The 22,005-nt window shown below is 45.3% G+C and overlaps 1 protein-coding gene across 4 annotated transcripts in view; it reads left to right on the top strand.

The window, feature by feature from the left end:
* The window catches only part of ULK1 (unc-51 like autophagy activating kinase 1), a 150,823-nt gene that overhangs the window by 116,517 nt on the left and 12,301 nt on the right, over positions 1-22,005 (top strand). For all 4 annotated transcript variants that reach the window (XM_075898408.1, XM_075898409.1, XM_014572209.2 and 1 more), the window contains 9 exons: positions 4,092-4,243; positions 5,696-5,779; positions 6,467-6,729; positions 7,167-7,351; positions 9,233-9,348; positions 10,256-10,399; positions 13,317-13,504; positions 18,175-18,353; positions 19,317-19,435. In XM_075898408.1, coding sequence (XP_075754523.1) covers positions 4,092-4,243; positions 5,696-5,779; positions 6,467-6,729; positions 7,167-7,351; positions 9,233-9,348; positions 10,256-10,399; positions 13,317-13,504; positions 18,175-18,353; positions 19,317-19,435 — 1,430 coding nt within the window. The remainder of the gene's footprint in view (positions 1-4,091; positions 4,244-5,695; positions 5,780-6,466; positions 6,730-7,166; positions 7,352-9,232; positions 9,349-10,255; positions 10,400-13,316; positions 13,505-18,174; positions 18,354-19,316; positions 19,436-22,005) is intronic.

Below are 22,005 nucleotides of genomic sequence, written 5' to 3'. Positions count from 1 at the left end.
ACATCCTCAGCCATGAAGACTGAAGCAAAGAAATCATTTAGTTTCTCCGCAATGGCTTTTATCATCCTTGATTGCTCCTTTTATAGCTCAATCATCTAGGGGACCCACAGGTTTTTTAGCAGGCTTTCTGCTTCTAATGTACTTAAAAAACATTTTGTTATTTCTTTTTGAGTTTTTGGCTAGCTGCTCCTCAATATTTTTTTTTGCTTTTCTTATTACACTTTTACACTTGATTTGACAGTTTTTATGTTCCTTTCTATTTATCTCACTAGGATTGGACTTCCACTTCTTAAAAGATACCTTTTTGTCCCTCACTGCTTCTTTTACAAGGTGGTTAAGCCACGGTGACTCTTTTTTAGGTCTCTTGCTATGTTTTTAAATTTGGGGTATACATTTAAGTTGGGCCTCTATTATGGTGTCTTGAAAAAGTTTCCATGCAACTTTCAGGGATTTGGATCTAATCACTGTGCCTTTTAATTTCTGTTTAACTAACCTCCTCACCTTGGTGCAACATAATTATGCCTGCGCAATTCATGCCTGTGAGGTGTAGAGCACAGATGAGGGAACAAATCAGGATGAACCGGATATTAGTCTTGGACCATGGGAGTGATGCCTTGCATACTACATAGATGGATCACACCTCTGAGGAGCTCTTGGTTTCTGTCTGCTGAGATTGCCACATACACTTTAGACTTACATACTTGTCCAGTGAGTTAACTATGGCCCTCTCCATCAAAGGCCAATTGAAAGGAGAGCCATACAGGAAATATGACTTAAAGAAAGTCCCTGTATCAGAGGTGGAATATGTTCAGATTATTGACAAATTGCAGTGTATAAGCAGCAAGCAAAGAACCAAGTTTCCAAAGAATTATGACTTACTGCCAAGGTGAGGAGTTTTTTTTAATGTTTACATTCATTAGAGTTAGCTGCCAAGAAGCTTCCATCTGTTTTTGTAAAGGCTGAAAACATTGGAGATGTTATAAGTCAGTCTAACCTAAATAGAAGCCAACAAATTTTACCTTCTGGACAAACACCTTTAGATGTCCCATATTTCTGGAGCAGACCTTGGTCAAACTGTTGAGAGTTAATCATGAGAAAATAATTTACCATCAGGTATCATAATCCTTGTCCACAAAGTCAAGGATCTGGAAAATTTGCAGATATAAAAAGCATCCCTCTCATGGCACTCCTGTGACAGATATCAGGCTTGGAATTGCTGGTTCAGATTCAAAAACCACAGTCTACCAATCTGGGATGAAAGTATCATATTAGGATGCCTACTTGAGCATGGGTACAGTGAAGAACATCTAAGAAACTTCATGCAGAGCAGCATCTTTTGTCTTTCGGATGGCCTGGTGCTCGACAAATTTGTTTCTTTCCCCATGCAAGTAGGGGCATCATACATCCTCCAAAGACAGAAGGAAAAGTTCAACAAAATAAAAGCTGTAATTGGGATTCTAGTTACCTATCATACTTACAGTGACCCTAATGGCTGGTCTTCCTTATCAGTCATTTGATCATATGTCTTAATCTTAAAGTTTCAGACCCAAATTTCACTCTGTTACTTGCTCAGAATTCTCACAGATGTCCGTGAAAATTGACTGCCAGGTATCTAGGCGGGCCAAATTTGACCATTTTACCAAATGCCCTAGGACCATGTGATTTAAACAGACTAAAAGTTGAATCAGTTAATAAGATCATTTGCTGTTTATTTGAGTAGAGACTCGATGTGGTAGTGATAGCAATGAGTTAATTTGCATGTATCTGTTCTCTGTTTGCTAATTCCATCTCTTGAGTGCTTCCAGGTCTCTGAGCAACTTCAAGCAGCTGTCATTTTTAAACTGTTTCCTTTTCATGGTCCAAATGTAGACTATCCCCTTTAAATTCATGCTGGAACAGGGTCAGGGTAGAGTATGTTCAGTCCTGAACCAATGATAATCTTGAAATCTGATATCTAAAAATCTATCTGGACTATACACCTTCAATGTATCCCAATAAGGAGTCTGGGAATTTTTCTCCATGCTGGGCTGCTCTTTGGTGAATGTATAATTTTTATATAATTTTTGAGAGGTGGGTGCAGTGCATAATTTTATTTCAAGTCCAGGTCAGTTGAAAGATCCTAGATTAAGGATGTAAAATCTGATTTACTTGGATAACTGGTTAAATGTAATGTTTAAACCAGTTGACTGATTAAATGGGGAACAGGCAAGCTGGAGTAGTCTCCCCCACCAACTGGCTGGCTAAAGTGCTCCTGCCTGCACAGGTCCTGCAGGGCTGGAGCAGACCAGTTAATCAGAATCAGTAAGACTCACCCATTAAGAGGTGAGGCTTACTGATTAACCAGTTAACCATTCCTATCCTAAGTCTATAAATTTGGAATATCAGGACTTACAGAAAAACTATTTTAGAGTATTTTATGGGCAGTTTAAAAGCCAGGAAAGTACCAATACATATTTTAAATCTTGCTCCACTTAAAGCATCTTTCCTGTAAAGCATGTGGCATAATAAAATATATAATGGCATTTCTTAAAGAATGTAATGGCATTTATTTGATACAACCTGCATAGCTTCCTCTTGGCTTTATCAGTCAAGACTCAAGTATATATTCTCAACAATCGAATCTTTATGCCATCAGATTACATAATAGATTGTGTATCTGTACCTTCATCTTATAAAGTAGAGTGTATATTCCTGGTAGTATCATGCATTAAGTAAAGTAGTTCTTTCAAATTCCTCAAATCCCCTGTGGGTTGCAACCATGACATTTAAAAAAAAAAGATTGATTAAAAATGAAAATCTTTGCAAGAGTTGACTGAGAAAGTAAATAGGAATTCATGGTGAGAAAAGATGCTTTTTTGTGTTTGAGGTGTCTGAGTGTCCTGCCCAACCAGCTGCCATGGTAAAAATTCATTCTGTTGTTGGGAGAGGGAACAGGAGAGGGTGTGTGAGTGTGCAAAAAAATATATTTTTCCAGAAAAGAAAAAATAATGTGAAATACCAAAAGTGGTATTCCTGTCTCTTCAAAGGATCAAAATGTTGCTGGATTCACTGTATTCTGTTTCCCCGTCTGTTGTTTGTAGGATATGGGCAATACTTCAGGTAGATTCATGTGTTTTTTCTGTACAGATAAGTGTAATTTTTGCTCTTTAAGGATGAGGTTTTTCAAAGAAACTTAAGGGAGTTAATAGCTCGGATTCTATTTTGAAAATATGAGCCTAAAAACACACATTCCTCTCTGTAGCACTTAGACTACTGTGTGACCATTACAATTGGAATGACAATGTTGCTTTGTACCCATTCCTGCCTTGACTCAAAGCTCTTTGAGGCAGTAACTCATTTGGCTCAGCTTACCTATTGTACAATGCCATGCATGCCTATGGAGCTATCCAATTAAAAGACTACTGTAACCATTGTGTGTACAGCCCAGTACCAATAGGCAATGACTAAGCTAACAAACCACTGGGTATTTTTGATCACGTCATTAAAACAAGAGAGAGAGAGAGACTAAAAATGATGACTATGCCCAGATTTTATTTTATAGCTAAGCTTCTTCTTGCATTGTAAGATCCTTGTTCTATGCTTGTATGGCACGTAGCACAGTGGGGGCCTGATCCTAGATTGGGGTGGGCAATAAGCTGGAGCCAGTTGGCCAGGGTTAGTCACTGGTGGGTTGCTGTGCTTTATTTACCTGTGCCTTCTCAGGTATGGCTGCTTGAAGCTCTTCTTAGCGGTGGATCACTGTTCCTAGCCAATGGTAGCTGAGAGAAGCAGCATGGACTGAGACACCAGTTCCCACAGCTCAGTGATCCACAGCCAACAGGAGCTTCAAGCAGCCATACCTGTGGAGGTGCAGGTAAATAAAGCACCAATGGCCGACCAAGGGCTAACACTGGCAAACCACATCTGGCATGCAGAACAGTTATTGCCCACCGGTGTCTAGGCTGTGTGGCAATACAAAGAATAAATTGCTAATGAAGATTTGACTTGGTGGAAAGTAGCTGGGTGCACTCAAAGGACTGGCAATGCTGTGTTACTTTCCCTTCTTTAGTGGTGTTTTCAGTAACCTGTGCATTCTTGCTGTTTCCAATAAGGTCTGTCAAAATACGAAGATCAAGCAGTACAAGCCCTCTTGCTTTTGCTAAAATTGGTGCTTCCCCTCCTTTGTCTGGAGAGCACAGAGCTATAACCTCCCCCAGAAGGCTCTCCTTTGGCGGTGCTAAGCCTTACACACCATCCCCACAAGGTAAGGTCCCACCATCGGAGTCTGGCATGTTGCTACCATTGCAAGATCAAGCACACTGTTCCTCTAGAAAAGGAAGATGACCTAACAGTTACATGCAGGGACAGGGTACATGTGGGTGCACCTCTGTTTTCAAATCTGTAATCTTGGGAAAATAGCAGTCTGCTGTATGAGATGTGAGGTGTGATTGGTACTTGTAAAACACCTTGTAGACTTCTGGAGAAAGGCCCTGTGAAAAAAATCAGGATCTCCATGTTGCACGTGAAAGCAAACCAGACAAGTATGGAATGAAAGGTTGCAACTACTTTCACAGGTCCTGCAAATTAGCCTTTCCTGTGGTGACGCAAATAGTGAATCTTCGTTCAGGGCCCTGCTTATGAAAGGAACTGATGTTCAGCTGATGCACTGAATCCTTCTTCAGTCTGTTGTCTTGAAGCAGCTAGGGAGCGAGAGCAGGAGGGAGGGATTCATTCCACCTTGTCCCCGGGGACACTTATCGGCTCTGGAGCTCTTTAGAAAATCTGGCCATAGTTGCGTGTTCTGTGTGTCTTGGGAATCCAGGATCTTTTCCACTGCTGATTTCAGTTAAAATGACTTTTACCTCAGAGAGCAGAATATTATTTGTCCTCTTCCCAGTAATGTATACATTCCTTTGTGCTGGTGTTTAGTGTTATTACTGATTAACAGGGGAGTGACATTCATGTCTCTTTCAAGTCAATGACAAAACTCTTGCTGACCTCAGTGAGGCCAGTATTTTGGCAAGCACAATGGAATCCCCAGAGTTAGCCTTCTCATTATCAGATAGCTTGACCCAGACAGACAAGGCAATGAAAGATCAGGGCATTTGGGGATAGGATGAGTGCTTTCCTGTGCATGTTGTGATATGGAGAACGACATACAGTGGCTGTCTCTGATTTTACTAGATTATTTCCATCTCTGAAGTCTCCAATCCCATCTTTATGGGATTTGTTTATTTCTTCCTATTTGATTTCTCTAATTTCACTCCAGTCCATTGTGAGTAGCTTCTGCTCACACTTCCCAAAACTCACAAATTCCTTTCTCACACTTCCCCCTAGAACTTTTTCATTCTTTTATTCTGTACCAAGAAAGTAGAAGGCATCTTCAGAGGGACTTAGTTATCTCGTATGTTTGCATCACTCTGGCTATGTCTAGACTGCAGCGTTTTTCAGGGATACCTCTGCAATGCCACAGAATACGTCCACTTTTCTGAAAAAAAAAATTCGGAAAAGCGGACGCACTATTTCACCATCCCTCTAAGCCTCATTTTACGAGGTATAAAGGATGTGTCGAAAGGGCAGGTTTTTCCAAAATTTGGCACCATGTAGATGTGCCAAATTTTGGAAAAACCTCTTTCAAAAGAAAATCTGCAATCTAGATGTTGCCTCTGGGAAAACTTAATACTCTGTAAACCTTTTGTTGTGTCTCCCCTTAAAGTTGGAACAATTCCAGAGCAGCCTGGCCAGACACTGTTCTTCTCCCCACCTGGAGCAGAAATAAGAAGCAGGATCCCCATACCTGGTATGTCCATATTGTGTGAATCTTCCTCTTCTTTGTCTCTCACCCATGAATAAAGGGCCTGGCACTTCAGAAAGGTGCTCTCCAGGAGTCATTTGGCACAGATTGTCCTTCTCTAGTACTTGGCCAGGAAATGCTTTTTGATGAGAAGAGACTTTTTACTGATTGGCTTCCTCCTCCTCCTCCTCTCCCTCCCCACGTGTTGCTCTCCCTATAGTGTGTGTGATATGAAATTAACATGTTTAAATGGTGTGTGTGGATTGCACATCACACAAACTCTGTCTTGGGTTTTAGAGGTCACTGTTCAGTGAGGTTTGTGAGTCCTGATTCCTCTTTCTTCCCACTCCCATATTCTTCTCAGTCCTCCTTGCTATTGCTGGTCCACACAGCACTGATAACTGTCCCAGTAAATGAACTCAAGCAGTGACAACCCCTCTCATTTCGTGCCTCTGGAGTCTCGGCCCCCATAGGTCAAAGCCTAACTCAGGATGGAAGCTTGAGGGATGTTGCTGAGAACAGAGTCTGGAGTTGACTACATATTGAAGGATGTGATCTGTAGGTGCCCAGTACAGAATTGACTCCTCTGCTTTCTTAAGGCTTCCCTGTAGAGCCTGGCATCAAACCAGCCCCGAAAGTTAGAACTGGCAAATGATTATGTGTTGAGGTAGCAGGGTTGTTTGGACTCTCTAGGTTCCTCCGTGGCTGACCACTCTTCCCGAGGGATGGGCTGCCGGCTTCACAGCGCTCCCAATCTGTCGGACTTGCATTCCTGCCAGCAGAAGATTACCAAGCAGCATTCCGACCCTCTGGTTACTCGCTTTGGCCACACTCCAGCCAGCCAGCCTCTGCAGGTTCATGGCTTTCAACCCTGCCGACAGCTGAGGTCTTCACCAAAGCTGTCTGAATTCATGCAGAGAAGTCCCTTGCCAACTATCCTGGGCTCCCCTACAAAGGTATTCTTTGGATTCTGTTTGCAGCTCAACTGGACACGTTATTCTGGAGTAACTTATTGGTTTTGATTTGCCTTGGCTCATTAGTTGTTCGTCAAGGGCTGTGTAGTAGCCTGTGGGCATTGAGTCAGAATCCCATTCCCACTTGGCCTCAATCGTGGGCTGAGCAGCAAGTCCAAGGATCTGAGTGGGAGTGAAAATAAGCTGCCCTGTCCCAATGTATTAGGACTGAGGTGTAGTGGGCTTCTGTATGGGACTGAGTTCCACAGTGTGGCTGGGTTTGTAAGATGAGACTTTGCCTTGCAGGTCTCCCCAGGGCAGTAGCAGTCTCCACAGATTTCAGAGAGGTCAAAGAAACCCTGATTTAGAAAACCCAAAATCAGCTTGATTTGAATATTTACAAATAACTCAGTGTGAAACTGCAACTTTCTCCTTTTTAGGCTATGTCCCCTTTTGAGTTCTCCAAAACACCCAGTTCCCAGAATCTACTCACACTCTTGGCCCATCAAGGAGTTCTGATGGCCCCAACACGGAACAAGACTCTGCCAGAACTGAAGGAAATGGAACATTTTCATTGCCAACAGGCCGGCCTGGGCATGAGGCCGGTGGAAGAGATAAAGGGCAGGTAAGTTTTTGGCATGTTCTGTCTAGGGTTGTGAAGGACTAGTTGACAGTATAGTTGACTAGTCACTTCCTCTCCCCTCCTTTACTGCCTCTATCAGATAGAAGCAGCAAGTGGGGGGGGGGGGGAAGAGGGAGAAAAAGGGGTACTTCAAGGCGGTAGCGCCTCTTGAAGCCTGGGGTTAGATCCCAGGCTCCACTTCGGCACTGGTGCTTTGAAAAGCCATGTGCAGCCCAGGACCAGCTGGGGTATTCCCAGGCTGCACACAGTGTTTCAAAGTGGCAGCTCCATGTGGAGCCCGGGATCAGCTGGGGACTTCACAGCTGATCCCAGGCTGCATGTGGTGCTGCTGCTTTGAAATGCTGTGGGGAGCCTGGCATCAGGCTGCACATAGCATTTCAAAGCGACAGTGATGCATGGATCCGTGTAGTGCTGCCGCTTTGAAATGTCGCAGTGGTGTTTCAAAACAGCACCTCATGGAGCCTGAGGACAGCAGGGAGTCTCCAGCTGACCCCGGGCTCCATGCAGTGTTTTCGCCTTTGAAGTTTAGCAACTGTTTTAGGGACTATTGCTACACTTCAAAGGCAGAGTTGCCCTATCGACTAATCGAATAGTTGATGCAAAATGCACTGTTCAATTAGTCAATTACCCGATACTTAACATCCTTAGTGCTGCCATAAAATGGGTCATGTTGTGACACTTGGATGATAAATGTGAGGGAAAAGCAATTCCCCTGCACTTTGACCTAGCACCAGTGTTCCCTGTAAGCTAAGTGCTAGGACAACCACTCAGGAGCAATTCAGAGATTAGTAGAGTGCCCACAACCGGCAGCATGTGTTTTTACTGGTGGTGCACATCCACACATGCCTTGGTGCATATAACGAAGTGTATTCCACCTGTGGTGTAAAAAAATTAGAGACAACACTGCCTAGCACTCACAACTACTGAGCATTTTACATTAGGAGCAAATATTCACAATATGCCTGTATTGCAGGCACATACTATCCTAACTTTTATAGGGTTCCTAAACAGAGGCAGGGCACAATCTGAATTAGTGATTTTGGGTATCCTCGTTTTTGGCTGTATAAAGGGGCCTGATTTTCAATCCGTGTTGAAGACCCACTCTCTGCAATTCAAGCTTTTTTAAGGTATTACAACTTGGGGTGCCTTGAAACTGAAGCAACCCAAATCCTTAGGCCCTCCTGAAAATGTAGATCACAGAGAGAAACAGACCAAGGCTACCCAGCAAATGTATAAAATATATATCAGAGGTGGGATTATGACTGTCAGTTGCACGAACATGCTGAATGCTCCATTTGGAAATTGTTCGTGCAATGAGGAGGGAGCTGCCCCATACAACAAAATACTCTTCTTCCTGAAGGGAGCTTCTTTTAGAATCCAGCCATCTTATCACTGCTGTGTCAGGGCCTAACACTGCTGTGCCATTGTTTATCTTCTCTAATTTTCCTCCTGCAGCATGGCATTCAGAGTGCAAATTCAGCTCTCTCCTGGGTTCATCCTGAATAGCCCCATAGCAAGAGATGCAGTTCTGTCAGTCGAGATGGGAGTTAGAGGAAGAAGTGAGATTGGAGGGGAACTGTTTTTGTGGCAGAGCTCCTTTGGCTAATGCTGACAGGAAGGAGAGATCAGGGAAAAGAAGGTGTTCGTGCAGGTAGCTGAATTGCTATCAGTGTCCTGTCCTGGCAGGAGATCACTCTGTGTTTCTAGCATTGCAGGCCAACAGCTGTTCTGGCATTGAGCCATTTGCCATGTAATGTGCAGAGTGGGTCGGGAGGCAGAATGGCACAGATCACAGAGTGGAAGTTCACTGAAACCTCAGACCTTCCTGAAAATGTACTTGTCTTCCTTCCATTTTCTCTCTAGGTCGCTGAGCACTGGCCGCCTTACTGACCTGCTTCTCAAGGCTGCCTTTGGGGCCCAGATCTCAGAATCTGGCAGCAATGACAGCCTGAACAATGAGAAACCAATGGAGATCACAGGTATATGGGGAGGCCCACTCAACCTTGGTAGCTTGTACCAAGTTTGCTGGGTTCTAACTTTCCAGGGCTCCATATGAAGGGGATCAGGAGGACATCTGGTCTCCTGGCCTTGGAACAGGAATTGACTGCTGTGTGTGAAATGGGGTGGACAGTACATCTTCCTTTGTAAAGCGTTGCAACCTAGGGATGAAAAGTGCTAGGGAACAGCTTATTACTTATTATCTCTGAGGTTTTCTTATGACTGCATGTATGAATGGTGACAATTGAACAAGCTTTTTTCCAAGTGTAGCTCAAACGTGCCTTCACTGTCATAGTATTCATGTGAGGTAGGGGGACATATTACACTCGAACCTCCATATCTCTGTGGTATGGTCCCTGGCAGAAGGAGAAGAAAATGGCTCTGTGCGCTGCTGTTTTCCTCCCCCATAGCCAAAACGGCAGGGGGTGGTGCCTGGGAGCATCAAGGAGCATAGAGCCACATGTGCCCCTGGGAATGAAGTGTCAGGTAAGCGCCCCATTCTCCTTACTCTTCTTCCCACTCTCCTTGGTCTAAAAAATTCCTTAATCTGACATACCCTGTTTCCCAAGTTTGCCAGATTAAAGAGTTTCAAGAGTATCTCCATTTCCCAGCTGGGGCACTGTGGTGGAGTAGTGGGAGGAGGCCCGTCCTCTGAACAGTTGCTCGGTGGTCAGTTGGCACTTATGCTGTGAAATGCTGCTGGAGCTCTGAGGTTGTGCCCTGTTTTGTAGGCAAGTCAATGCCATTTGCTTTGTCACAGGATGCTTGAAAAGGAGGCCGTAGAATCTGAAGAGTGGGTGGGAGGAGCTGTAGGTTGTGGGGAGAGGAATTCTGCCTGCTGAGTACTAATCCGAGTAAAAGTTGATCCTTTTCACTCTTCTTCTGCAGCTCCCTCTGTAGCTTATGGAGGAAACCTATGCTGTGGGGCTAGGACTGTGGGTTCGGGGAACCCATCTCCAGTGATCTTCACAGTTGGATCCCCTCCCAGTGGGACAACACCACCACAGACCATGAGGACCAGGATGTTTTCAGGTAATGGCCTTTCCCATCTGTTCTGGTGCATCAGTCTGGAAAAGGATGGCAGCAGGCTTTCATGCCACAGACTTTGCTATACGTTGTTGGTGAGTGGGCAGCAGAATGCATTTGTTACTGGCCTGCATTCCATTAATATCATAAGCCTGGAAGTTATTGCAGTAGCCCTTTCCATTGCTTCGAGGGTGCAGGTGGCTGACAAGAGATGCACATATTTCTTACATTACTTCCCTCTCTACTTCCAGAATAGCCTTTTTAGTATTTTCCTATCAAAACAAATGTCCATGTAGGTCAGTGAATCCCTCTAAATAATCCTGTTCAATAGGAAATTCTTAAATTCTTAATCCTTAATGTGGGGAGCTGTTAAGATCATCATTATGTGTCTGTTTTGCTCCATAAAGACGGAGAGCCTAATTAAAGGTCTGTCTTTAATATATGATTAAGGAATTAAAGTGGCCACCCTGTGAACCCTCTGTTGTCTTTCTCCCTCAGGCCCTGTCCTAAATGTGGTTTTTTTTGTCATTGAGCTGAAAATTCCCAGGATAGCATGAAAAGTGATTATAGCAACAGGGAAGTATGAAGATGGATCGCTACATATCTTCATGCTGACAGTGTCCTGTAAATTAGTGAGAGACAGCTTAGGCTAGTGAGTGGTCTGCATGAGTTGCCTTCCTTCATCTCAGCGGGCTGCAAGATTGTTGTCTCCCAGGATAGGGTAGTTTTGCTAACTGCACTTGCACAGTAGAATTTGTAGGGTGTGCCAGTCAAACCATAGCAGCACTTTGATTGGATGCAGAGGGGGCACATGGCTCTCACTATGTTGTGTGCAGTCAGCAAGCACTTCATTTCATATGCCCTTGCTTTACATGCATGTCATGTTTGTAGTACTGATAAGAAAAAAACTACATGGATGAAAGCCAGCAGAATATAGCAACCCTGTGCACAGTCAGTGGTAAACAAAATGTCTTGTGGACAACATGTAGAATTCCAGTGGGCTGCTTGCAACCCTTCTTATATCTCATACATAGTCTTCATTACCCATTCTCTTCTGTGTTCTCTAGAAAATATGCTAAGTCTCCCATAAACTCTTCCAGGGCAAGCCGTGCAGCGTGTATTATGACTGGTTTGCTAAGTGTTGCAACTGGACAAGAGTTGAGCTTAAAGAGTGGTGACTGATCTTTATTAGCTCTATTTAATTAATTGTGTCATGTTCCAGTTCACGTACAGAAATGGGTTATCAGTCATGATTGAGATGGAAAGAGAGGGCTCAGAGGCAGTGTGACACAAGCTGAGGAGGAGGAGACTTCACGTGCTCCCCCAGCCCCCAGGCCAATCAGGGCTTGGGGGCATGGGGAGCACACGAAGTCTCCGCCTGGCCTGTCCCCATCCTGCAAGGAGTGCACAGTGCTTGTAAGTGCCGTACACTCCTTACAGGGCCTGGGCAGGTTGGTAGGAGACTTCATGTACTTCTTCCCACCCCCAAGCCCTGATTGGTCTGGAAGCAGGGGGAATCACAAAGTCTCTTGCTCCCCACCCTCCAGCATGTGGCACTTAGAGTCAATCACCAGGGTTGACTCTAAGCACCGCGCACTTCCCTGTCCTTAGGCCCTGATTGACCTGGGGGCAGGGGAGTGGCAGGACCTCTGCCGCCCAGATAAACCCACTTGGTGGATGGATCCAGCCCATTGAGGCTATTTTGCCCACCCCTGATCTATGTATCTCTCTCTCTCTCTCTCAGAACATTTCCCATTGACAGCATATGAGGCAATGGGGCTCATGGTGAATATAGACATTGGAGGGTCCTTTTGCTATTGTACCTCTTTCAGGAGTCTGATTTGTCTCGCATACCTCCAAGTTTCACCTCACTTAAAAACCAATTGTTTATAAAACCATACATAAAAATACAAAAGCGTCATAGCATACAAGTGCCAAAAAGTTGTTCACTTTCTCATTTTTACCATATCATTATAAAATTAATCAACTGAAATATAAATGTTGTACTTATATTTCAGTGTATAGTTTAGAGAGCAATATAAACAGTCATTGTCTGCATGAAATTTCACTTTGTACTGACTTTGCTAGTGCTTTGTATATAGCCTGGTACAAAACTAGGTGACTATCTAGCTGAGAGGATGTACTCCCTGGAGTACCTTTGTGTAACCACAGGGGTATCATATCCCTGGTCTAGTTGTTGGGGCACTAGCCTGGAACTCAAAAGATTTGGTTTCAGTTTCTGGTCCATCCATGATGTGACCTTGGATAAATCAATCTGTTCTGTACCTCACTTCCTCTTCTGTAAAATGGGGATGATATCATGACTGGGGTGGTCTAGTTAACCTACACCGTAATCCCATGATCCAAGTAATCACCCAAACCCTCTCAGTCTGCACCCCATTTTCCCCTTCTTCCAGGTCATAATTTCCTCCCAGACTTTGCACCTCCTCCTAGAGCCCTTCCCCCTGGCCAGAATCCTCTTCTGCATCCATACTCCCTCCCTCCTTCCCTTCCTTCCTTAACTGGGTATGTCATACTCCAATCCCCTGACCCAGGTTACCACCCTCTCCTTCACCCAAACTCCCTCTCAGACCTCACACCATCTCCTGCACACCCTATACCGTGCACACTTCTGCATCCAACTCCATCCCTGGACCTCCTCCACAGAAAAGTGTAGCCCTTGACCATTTTCCAAATCCCCTGTCAGCATTAACCAAAGGAGCTCTGCCACAGAAATGGTTCCCCTCCAGTCTCACTTCTTCCTCTACCCCCAATCTCGACAGACAGAACTGCAACTCTTGCTTCTGGGGATATGTATGGGATATGGAAATAGCCCCCGCCCAAAAAAATTATTACCTAATCCTTATTTAAGCAATGACTGTGCTGCAGTTCTAAGTTGTTGACATGTGTGTTTTCTTCTCAGTGGGGTCTTCAAGCTCTCTGAGTTCAGGAGGCTCATTCAGTGGCAGACACTTCTTAGTAGGAGCCGGTGGGGATACCATGGACGCTCCATCTAGTCTCCTGTGTACTTTTGTGGATCCCATAGCAGCTAATCTGGAAGGGGCAGTTACATTTGAGGCACCAGAGCTGCCTGAAGAGACACTCATGGAGGTGGGTACATCCTGTAGACTTAAGAAAGGAGGGGTGGGGGAAAGTAAGTCACCAAAAAGTCAGTCCAAAAAGCTAATATGCTGCAGCACATGAGGTCAAATCCTCAATTAGTGCCCACTGGCCTTAGTGGGAAAAGGCCAGTTTACTCCAGACCTGCCTCATAATGTTCAATAATTCAGAAATGCTTTCAGCATATTGGTCCTGTTTGTCTGGGAGGGAACAAAGGTACTAGGCCTTGTAGCTGGCTATTGGTGTGACAGAGGGTATAATTTGGTCATTTCTAAAGCTGAAATAGAATGGTGGAAATCACATTCAATATGGCACATTCTTGTTTGACTAGAAATCAGCTGGTTGTGAAGAAATTCTGCACTGTTTCTTTTTAAAAGAAGAAAAATGTGTTACTGATGTCTAGCCAAAATCCAGCCAGCAAGCTATTGAACTGATCCCATTACGATCTTCTGCATGCACTGGGGATTCCATCAGTGATACAATCTCTGATGAAAGGACCTAAAAGAAAATAAATTCAATGCTTGTGTTGATAGCGTGAGAGAGAGAGAGAGAGAGAGAGAGAGAGAGACTAAGCCAACAAAATAGGTTGTTGAACCATGTTTGTCAAGTTGAAAGGCTGCCAGACACCCCCTTTTCCCAAAGTGAATGAAGCTTTAAGCATAGCAAATGCTGCTCCCATGGCCAAAGAGTATTTATTATGTAAGACAGGCCATCCATTTGCAATGATGCTGAAAAGAGAGGGGGAAAAACTCATCTTCATTTGTACTTTTATGGTGGTTCATCTAGGACTATGGAAGTTTCTTTAAAATGAAGCCTTGACTCCAATATGAAAAAAAAAATCCTCTGCATATATGCAGAGACCTGTGCATGTTGGCTTAAGAATTAAGGTTGCATTGCTCCATTTTTTTAAAAAGAATTTACAAAATCAAGCTAGAAAAATAAGACACAAGCTAGAAAAATAAGACACAAGCTAGAAAAATAAGACACAAGCTATCCATGTCGTGTGGGAATTAACTGAACTTCCTGGCACCTTAAAAGAGCCCCAGACTCCTGGGAATATGGAAGTCACTCATGGGTAAACCTGAGCAGAACCATCTTAAAGAAATGTCAGCTCGATCTTGTTAATGCTGTGCAGTTCTGCTTCAGATGTCGGCTCTGAGTCATTTTGGTTTGGACCTCATTTCTGCTGAATGCAGGCTTTAATAATCCAGTCACATGTTGCAAAACCTCCTTGGCACCTAGGTTTTTTGGCTTATTTGTAACCCCTTTTGTGCCCTGCGGATCTCTTCAGAATGCCAACCTGACACATTTTCTACACAAATGCTTTCTGCTGATCTTTTTAAAAAGCACTGAAATGCTGGCATTTTTAAATCTAGAATTTGTCTCAGGTTTTGTTGTAAAAAGTAAGTAGATGCTTTTCTTTGAAAAGTTCCTTGAGGGGAAACAAGACAAATACAAGATTGTATTTGAAAGTTTGATACATCGTACTAAAAAAAAGTACACATTGAGCATTAGGGAGGAGAGGTTCTGAATCATTACTGATAGCAAGACTAGAAATTACTATAGGCTATTTCTTTATGAGTAGTCCTCTAAGTAGGGTGTTTACCTGGATGTTGGGAAACTCAGGTTCAATTCCTGCTCCATGATATGTGACCTTGGGCAAGTCACTTAATTTCTCTATGCCACAGTTCCCATATGTAAATATGAGCTGTTAGCACTGCTCTACTTCACAAGGGTGTAGTGAGGGTAAATGCACTAGAGATTTTAAGGTGCAAGGGATGTATTTCTCCCTTTGATGCCTAGCAATAATTTTTACACGAAAGGGCGCTAACCTGCCGCTTTGAGAAACTGACTGCCACATTATATAAATAGAAATACAAGGTGGGTGTGGTAATGGTTTTTATGGGACCTTCCCCTAACTTGTCTCTCTAATATCCTGGGACCCATACCACCATGACACTGCATGCATCCATGGAATGGGTGACAAATCTTCTAACTCTTTAGGTCATTTTGATAGAAAAAACAAAAAGAGAGTTCTACAAGTTCTGACAGCTTTTACAGTTGGCACAAAGAGCCAGTAGTTACTGTAGGTCAGTGGTCACCAAGCAGTAGATCAGGATCTACTGGTAGATCTTGGAGCCTCTGACGCGTGATCCTAACTGGTTTGGCCAAGAGGCTATCAGGTGCAGACACTTCAGCTGCCCCTCCCCCCACAGCTGCGCATCTCCAGTCCTTTCCCTTAGAGCTGTCCCCTCAGGAGTCTCCTGTTTGCTGTGCAGGGCAGGGGAGATAGAGGATGGGTGCTGATGTCAAGGTGCCCCCTCTCCCACATTGTATCCTGTCTCCTCAGAGCAGAGAGAGGACACAACCAGGCTTGGAAGGGAGTTTGCTGTCTGCTTTTGGGAGTGGTGCAGGGCCAGGACAGGGGTGAACCTGCTTTAGTCCCACTGCACCTATCACCCACGAGCCACCTGAGGTAAACAGTGCCCAGCTGGAGTACACATCCTGAAACCCTATTCCAGTCAGAAACCCTCCCCTGCACTCCTAACCCTGGGCACTCCTGCGTCCAAATGCCTTCCCAGAGCCTGCACCTAGAACCCCCTGCAACACCCTAAATGCCTCCAGCTCAGAGCCCCTCTCATACTCTAAATCCCTTAATCCAAGGCCAACCCTCTGTCCCAGCCAAGTGAAAGGAAGAGACAATGGAGTGAGCAGAGGCAGGGCCTTAGAGAAGGGGACAAGGAAGGCAGGAGAAGGGTATTTGGGTTTCAGGTAGATCATGGATTGCACTTCAATTCAAAAAGTGATCTCAAGCATAAAAAGGTTGGAGACCACTGCTGTAGGTCCTGTGAGCAGTTAGTCTTCAGGCTACATTGGGTGATATTTATTTCTCCCCTGTAAGTTAGCATGAAGGTTATTCAGTAAAACTCCCAAGACATGTGGAAGTGCCCTATTGCTGTGGTGTTTCTTCCCTCAGTTAAAAGAAGGTGCCTCATAGCTCAAACAGCTGGATTGAGAGCCAGGAGGGCAAAAGCCACAGTTCACTCACAAAGCAGATGCTCGGGCAGAAATGAGACTGCCCACTGGTTCCTGTCAGCAAAGCTCACTCATGACCTGAAATGGGAAACAGCTCTCAAGAAGTTGATTCAGTTATGGGGCCCACTGACTGAAGACCTAAGAAGCGGGATGTTGTGTTATATTGACAGCCTGGTTTTAGGCTAGTATTTGTGGGGCTTACGTATATAGGCAGGACCACCAATGGGGTGGAGAAGGCAAACAGGGCGCTTGACCTGGGGCCTAGCAGTTCCAAAGGCTCTGGTACTACCAGCTGCTGCTTCTATGGCAATGGCCACAGCCAGATCCTGAACCTTTTAAATTGCTGTTGGAATGCTGTGCCACCTGCTCTGTTCAGCACAGAGTGTTAGGGTGTGGGGGCCTTGGCCCCACGTCTTCTGCCTTTCTGGGAGCACAGAGCCCCCACACCTTGCCAGGGGGCCCACAGAGTCTGTCAGCTCCCTTGTATATACGAGTTCAAATTAGGGATGTTAAATCAGTTAACCGGTTAAATGATAGCACTTCACTGGTTAACTGTTTTAACCAAAGTCCCACCATCCAGCATGCTGCAACTGTGGAATCCCACTGCCTGGCTCACTGGTCTTGCCATGATGAGGGCTAGCCTGGCAAGGCTGGTCACTGCCAGAGTTAATGGGCAAGGTCTGGTTAATTGGAAAGCATATTCTTACCTGTTAACCAGTTAACATCCCTAGTTCAAGCTGATTACTTCCTCATGTGTCCAGCTGAGCTCTGTCTCACAGCAGAGTAACTCCATTGCTTGCCACAGTGACAGCATAAACCATTAGGTAAACTGCCCTCAGTTTTGATGGATTTCTAAGTAGTCACATAGGCTGTGTCTAGACTGGCAAGTTTTTCCGCAAAATCAACTGATTTTGCAGAAAAACTTGCCAGCTGTCTACACTGGCCGCTTGAATTTCCGGAAAAGCACTGACGATCTCATGTAAGATCGTCAGTGCTTTTCTGGAAATACTATGCTGCTCCCATTTGGGCAGAAGTCTTTTTCCTAAAGACTTTTGCGCAAAAGGGCCAGTGTAGACAGCACAGTAGTGTTTTCCGCAAAAAAGCCCCGATCGCGAAAATGGTGATCGGGGCTTTTTTGCAGAAACCGCGTCTAGATTGGCCACAGACGCTTTTCCGCAAAAAGTGCTTTTGCGGAAAGCATCCTGCCAATCTAGACGTGCTTTTCCGAAAATGCTTTTAATGGAAAAGTTTTCCGTTAAAAGCATTTTCGGAAAATCATGCCAGTCTAGACGTAGCCTTTGAGAATTCAACTCCTGTTGGAAAGTTAGCCAATTACTGTAAGCCTGGCTCACCATCTTCTCTGGGAACTGCTTGTAAACTGGTGGCCTGAAGCTGTGCTCCTTTAATCTGTGAAGGAAGAGTGATGGTGTCTGGGCTTGGGTGTGAGTTTCATGAGTTTCATGCCTAGACACATTAACTGCTCCTTGTTAGAATTACATCCTCAGCTTCTGCATTCATAACCCAGTGATGCCTCAGTGCGTTGACCCTGCAGCCAATGTGTCCTGCCTCTCTTACATGTTGCATCCTACACATGACCTCTATGCTGGTGTTTCTTCCCCCTGCAGCAAGAGCACACAGACATCTTGCGCAGCCTGCGCTTCACACTTGCCTTCGTCCACTACGTGATGGAAATCGCTGCCCTCAAAGGAAGCACCAGTGAGATGAGCAGTTCAGTGGCCTCCGAGTACCAGCTTCAGGAAAGTGTGGTGGCTGACCAAATCAGCCTTCTCAGCAGGGAATGGAGGTAAGGCCTGGGGAGAAGCCAGGACACCTTGATGTAACAGGATCACACTCACCTTTTACAAGTTCCCCCTTGGCCAAGTGTGTATGCCTGCACTCTTAGGGTATGTCTACACTACCACCCTAGTTCGAACTAGGGTGGTTAATGTAGGCAACCGAAGTTGCAAATGAAGCCCGGGATTTAAATATCCTGGGCTTCATTTGCATCTTGCTGGGCGCCGCCATTTTTAAAGCCCCGGTAGTTCGGACTCCGTGCCCGCGGCTACACGCGGCATGGAGTAAGTAGTTCGGAATAGGCTCTCTAATCCGAACTACCGGTACACCTCGTTCCACAAGGAGTAACGGTAGTTCGGATTAGAGAGCCTAATTCGAACTACTTACTCCATGCCGCGTGTAGCCGCGGGCACGGAGTCCGAACTACCGGGGCTTTAAAAATGGCGGCGCCCGGCAAGATGCAAATGAAGCCCAGGATATTTAAATCCCGGGCTTCATTTGCAACTGCGGTTGCCTACATTAACCACCCTAGTTCGAACTAGGGTGGTAGTGTAGACATACCCTTAGTGTGTGACTTGGCTGGAGGGCTGAGTGACAGAAGACCCTCTCTAAATGGTTTGCACACCTCAAGCTTCCAAGAAGAACTATCTGGCTGTGGCCTAGCAGCTTTCATTATACTGGCTTGCTGGGCCTTGACTGGCTGCCTCTCACACTGCTGCTCCAGGGAGCTTGGAGGACTTCTCTACTGCTCTTTTCCTGGGGTAGGGTGTGGCAAGGCCACAAGCCTCCACCAAGGTGTTTTGGGCCTAGTCTATCCCATTATAGTTCACTTTATACCAAAGCCACCCTTTGTGCTTCCCTCTGCTAGATGCATAGTGTGTTCATTTGGAAATCACCCTTATTGTAGAGGTTGTGCTATAAATGCACCAACCAGCCCAATGATCTGCTTGTACTGAAATGTGCTTCTTTTCAGCTATGCAGAGCAGTTGGTCCTGTATCTGAAAGTAGCAGAGCTGCTGTCTTCAGGCCTGCAAACAGCCATAGAACAAATCAAGGCAGGCAAGCTGTGCCTCTCCTCCACCGTCAAACAAGGTAAGCGCCCTGTGCACAAGTATAAGGGAGCCGTGTGGAATGCCAGACCTGTGGAGAAGAGTCTGGAATGAGAATGTTGGCACCTCATAGGCCACTGCCCCAAGCATTGCCAGGAGACTTCAGTCCTAAGAGTACCCCATGAGAAGCAGATTGCTAGTGAGTGCTGACCTAATCTAGTGGTGGACAACCTATTGCCCACAGGTTACATACGGTTCATTGAGGTTCCACCTGAGGCCTGTGGACCCCCTGGGTTCTCCCCTTCGCCCTGTGGTGTTCTAGCTTTGAGAGGGAGGAGGAAGAGCAGGGACAGTGGTTCCTCCGAAAGTGCAGGGAAGGAGGGTGTAGGAGTAGTAAGTGCAGGCTCTGGGCTCCAGTGACCTGTTGCATCAAAAGCATGAAGGGCAGGAGGGTTAATGGGGGGCCAACAGGGGAACAAAGGAGCCACAAGTACTGCATCCCACTGAGGTGAAGGAGAGCCACTAATGCATTCCTGGGTGCCAATCCCTGCCCAAGTCTGTATTACTTACTAAGTGCCCCAGAGGACCACAGAGCAGGCTTGCATGAAAAAACAGCTGCCTCCTCTTTGGAGTTCCTGGAAGAACAGCATTTACACATACATGCTCTCTTACATCCACCCACATGAGCCATTGTCACACTCAATAGACAGTTTTGCGGATGCCTGCAGGCAGCCTCCTTCGCACCCCCCTGCCCCTCTCTACTCACCTGTGCTGGCAGTTTCCTTACACATTGCTGCCCTATCCCAGTGTGCGCACACCCCTGCTCTGTTCCAGCTGCCTTCCTTGTCTCTCCCCCACTTTCTACATAGTATTACAGTCAGTTTGCACCCTTTCCCCATGTGGAGCAGAAGGAGCATGTAAATCTCCTGACATGTCTGATGAACATTTCTTGGAGAGCATCTAACCCTGGCTTGACTAGCTGAGGGCAGCAGAGGCATTATGTAGGACTCAAGGCAGAACAGAGGGAAACATCACACCATCAAGCAGGCAGTCTCCAGTGAGCTTTGTGTAATAGAGTGCATGCTGGGCCATGGTGGTGACTAGCAACTTAGAGGCATGCTTCTTTTCAGAAGCAAGAGGAAAGGCACAGTGCATGTGCCAGAATGCTCCCTCTCTGGTTTGCTGACAGCATACAGCATTTAACCTGAATGGGGTAGAGCTTTCCCACGTTGGACACCAGGTATCCTCTTTAGTGTACCTGGTGCACCATTTCTGAAATAGCAGCATAGTGAACTCAGAAAATCCCAGACATGTGGTAAGAAGCAGTAATATTAACCCACTGAATCTCAAAAGTCTTGCCTGCCACTCACCTGGGCTTGACAGCAGGAATTGCAAGGTACCTAACAAGCATCTGAGAAAAGACAGGTGAAGATTTCTTTGTAAATGGTGGAAAAGGGTCCATCCTGTGCGTGTTCCAGACTGGAAATCCAGCAATTTAGGGATTCTACCACTGCAGCTAGAAATTGGTATTCTGTCTGACCAAAATATTTGCATTTGGTTTCAGCAAATAAACGCCTCAAGGTTTTCAGAACCACATGAGGTCTAGTTCTGCAAAACCTTACTCAGAATGAGGAGTCACAGGATAAATGCACTACCCACCTAAGCAAGGTTACTCTCAGAAGTAAGAGTTTGCGTTCAGCCTCCGGTCTTTCCTCAGGGATACTTTTCATATACCTCAAGGGATGTGCTTCTCACATGACAGTTTATGCAGGATCCCAGATTTCCCCTTGTGCCCCTGTATGACTCTTCACCGCCAATTAAAAAGAAAACATCTCATCTGAATATCTCTGTACCTCTCTATACACAGGTGCTTAATTATACATGACAGGAGTGCAACTTAATTACACAGTGGATGTATTCTTAGTGTGTGCTTACTTGGCAAGTTGAGTAATTTCTTGGCAATGGTGACTTTCAAGTGAAAGAAAGAAAAAAAACAGGGAATAGCAATACCTGGTGGCAACTCAGAAAGCTATTTATTTATCACCCTATTACAGCCTTCTATTGTTTCTTGCATGTTACATGTCACTGGTCATTGCACAAAGTGACCACTATTCAGTAAAAACCTGGATTTTGTCTTAGCATTAGAATGCTATTGGGGGAGCCTCTCAAGACATCAAGGGTAATTAGATGCCCATCTCCCCTGGGCTGCCATCTAACATAGCTTCCTGCCTTTGAAAATCACTTCTCTACTTTAGGGGGGGGGTTTTGAATAACTGCACACACTTGCTTTCTGCAGTGGCCAGCAGAGGGACTTGGCTACACAGTTTCCGTTCATGTAAATGGAAAGTCATGCAGCTAAATGTCCTCCTTACCACTTAGAAATCCTTTTCGTCTTCAGTGTCTGAAAAGCTCAGAAAGCCATTGGGTGCAAGTTAGCCTTTGCAGAGCAGTTTTCCCACAGAGGCCACAGTGCTCAGCTCTCCCTGCTTAGTGACTCTAGCTTCACTGTGTTTGTTCAGGTGTTAAGCAGTGGCCAAAGGAAATACTGCATCAGCCGGGGGCCAGTGGGAGTTTCCCAACGGTTAAGCTGAGGCCACTGTTATAAGTACATGT

Source organism: Pelodiscus sinensis, chromosome 15 (assembly GCF_049634645.1).
Source record: "Pelodiscus sinensis isolate JC-2024 chromosome 15, ASM4963464v1, whole genome shotgun sequence".
Classification (NCBI taxonomy): domain Eukaryota; kingdom Metazoa; phylum Chordata; order Testudines; family Trionychidae; genus Pelodiscus; species Pelodiscus sinensis.
The sequence above is the reverse complement of the archived record's forward strand: the minus strand, read 5'-3'. Positions and strand labels throughout refer to the sequence as shown.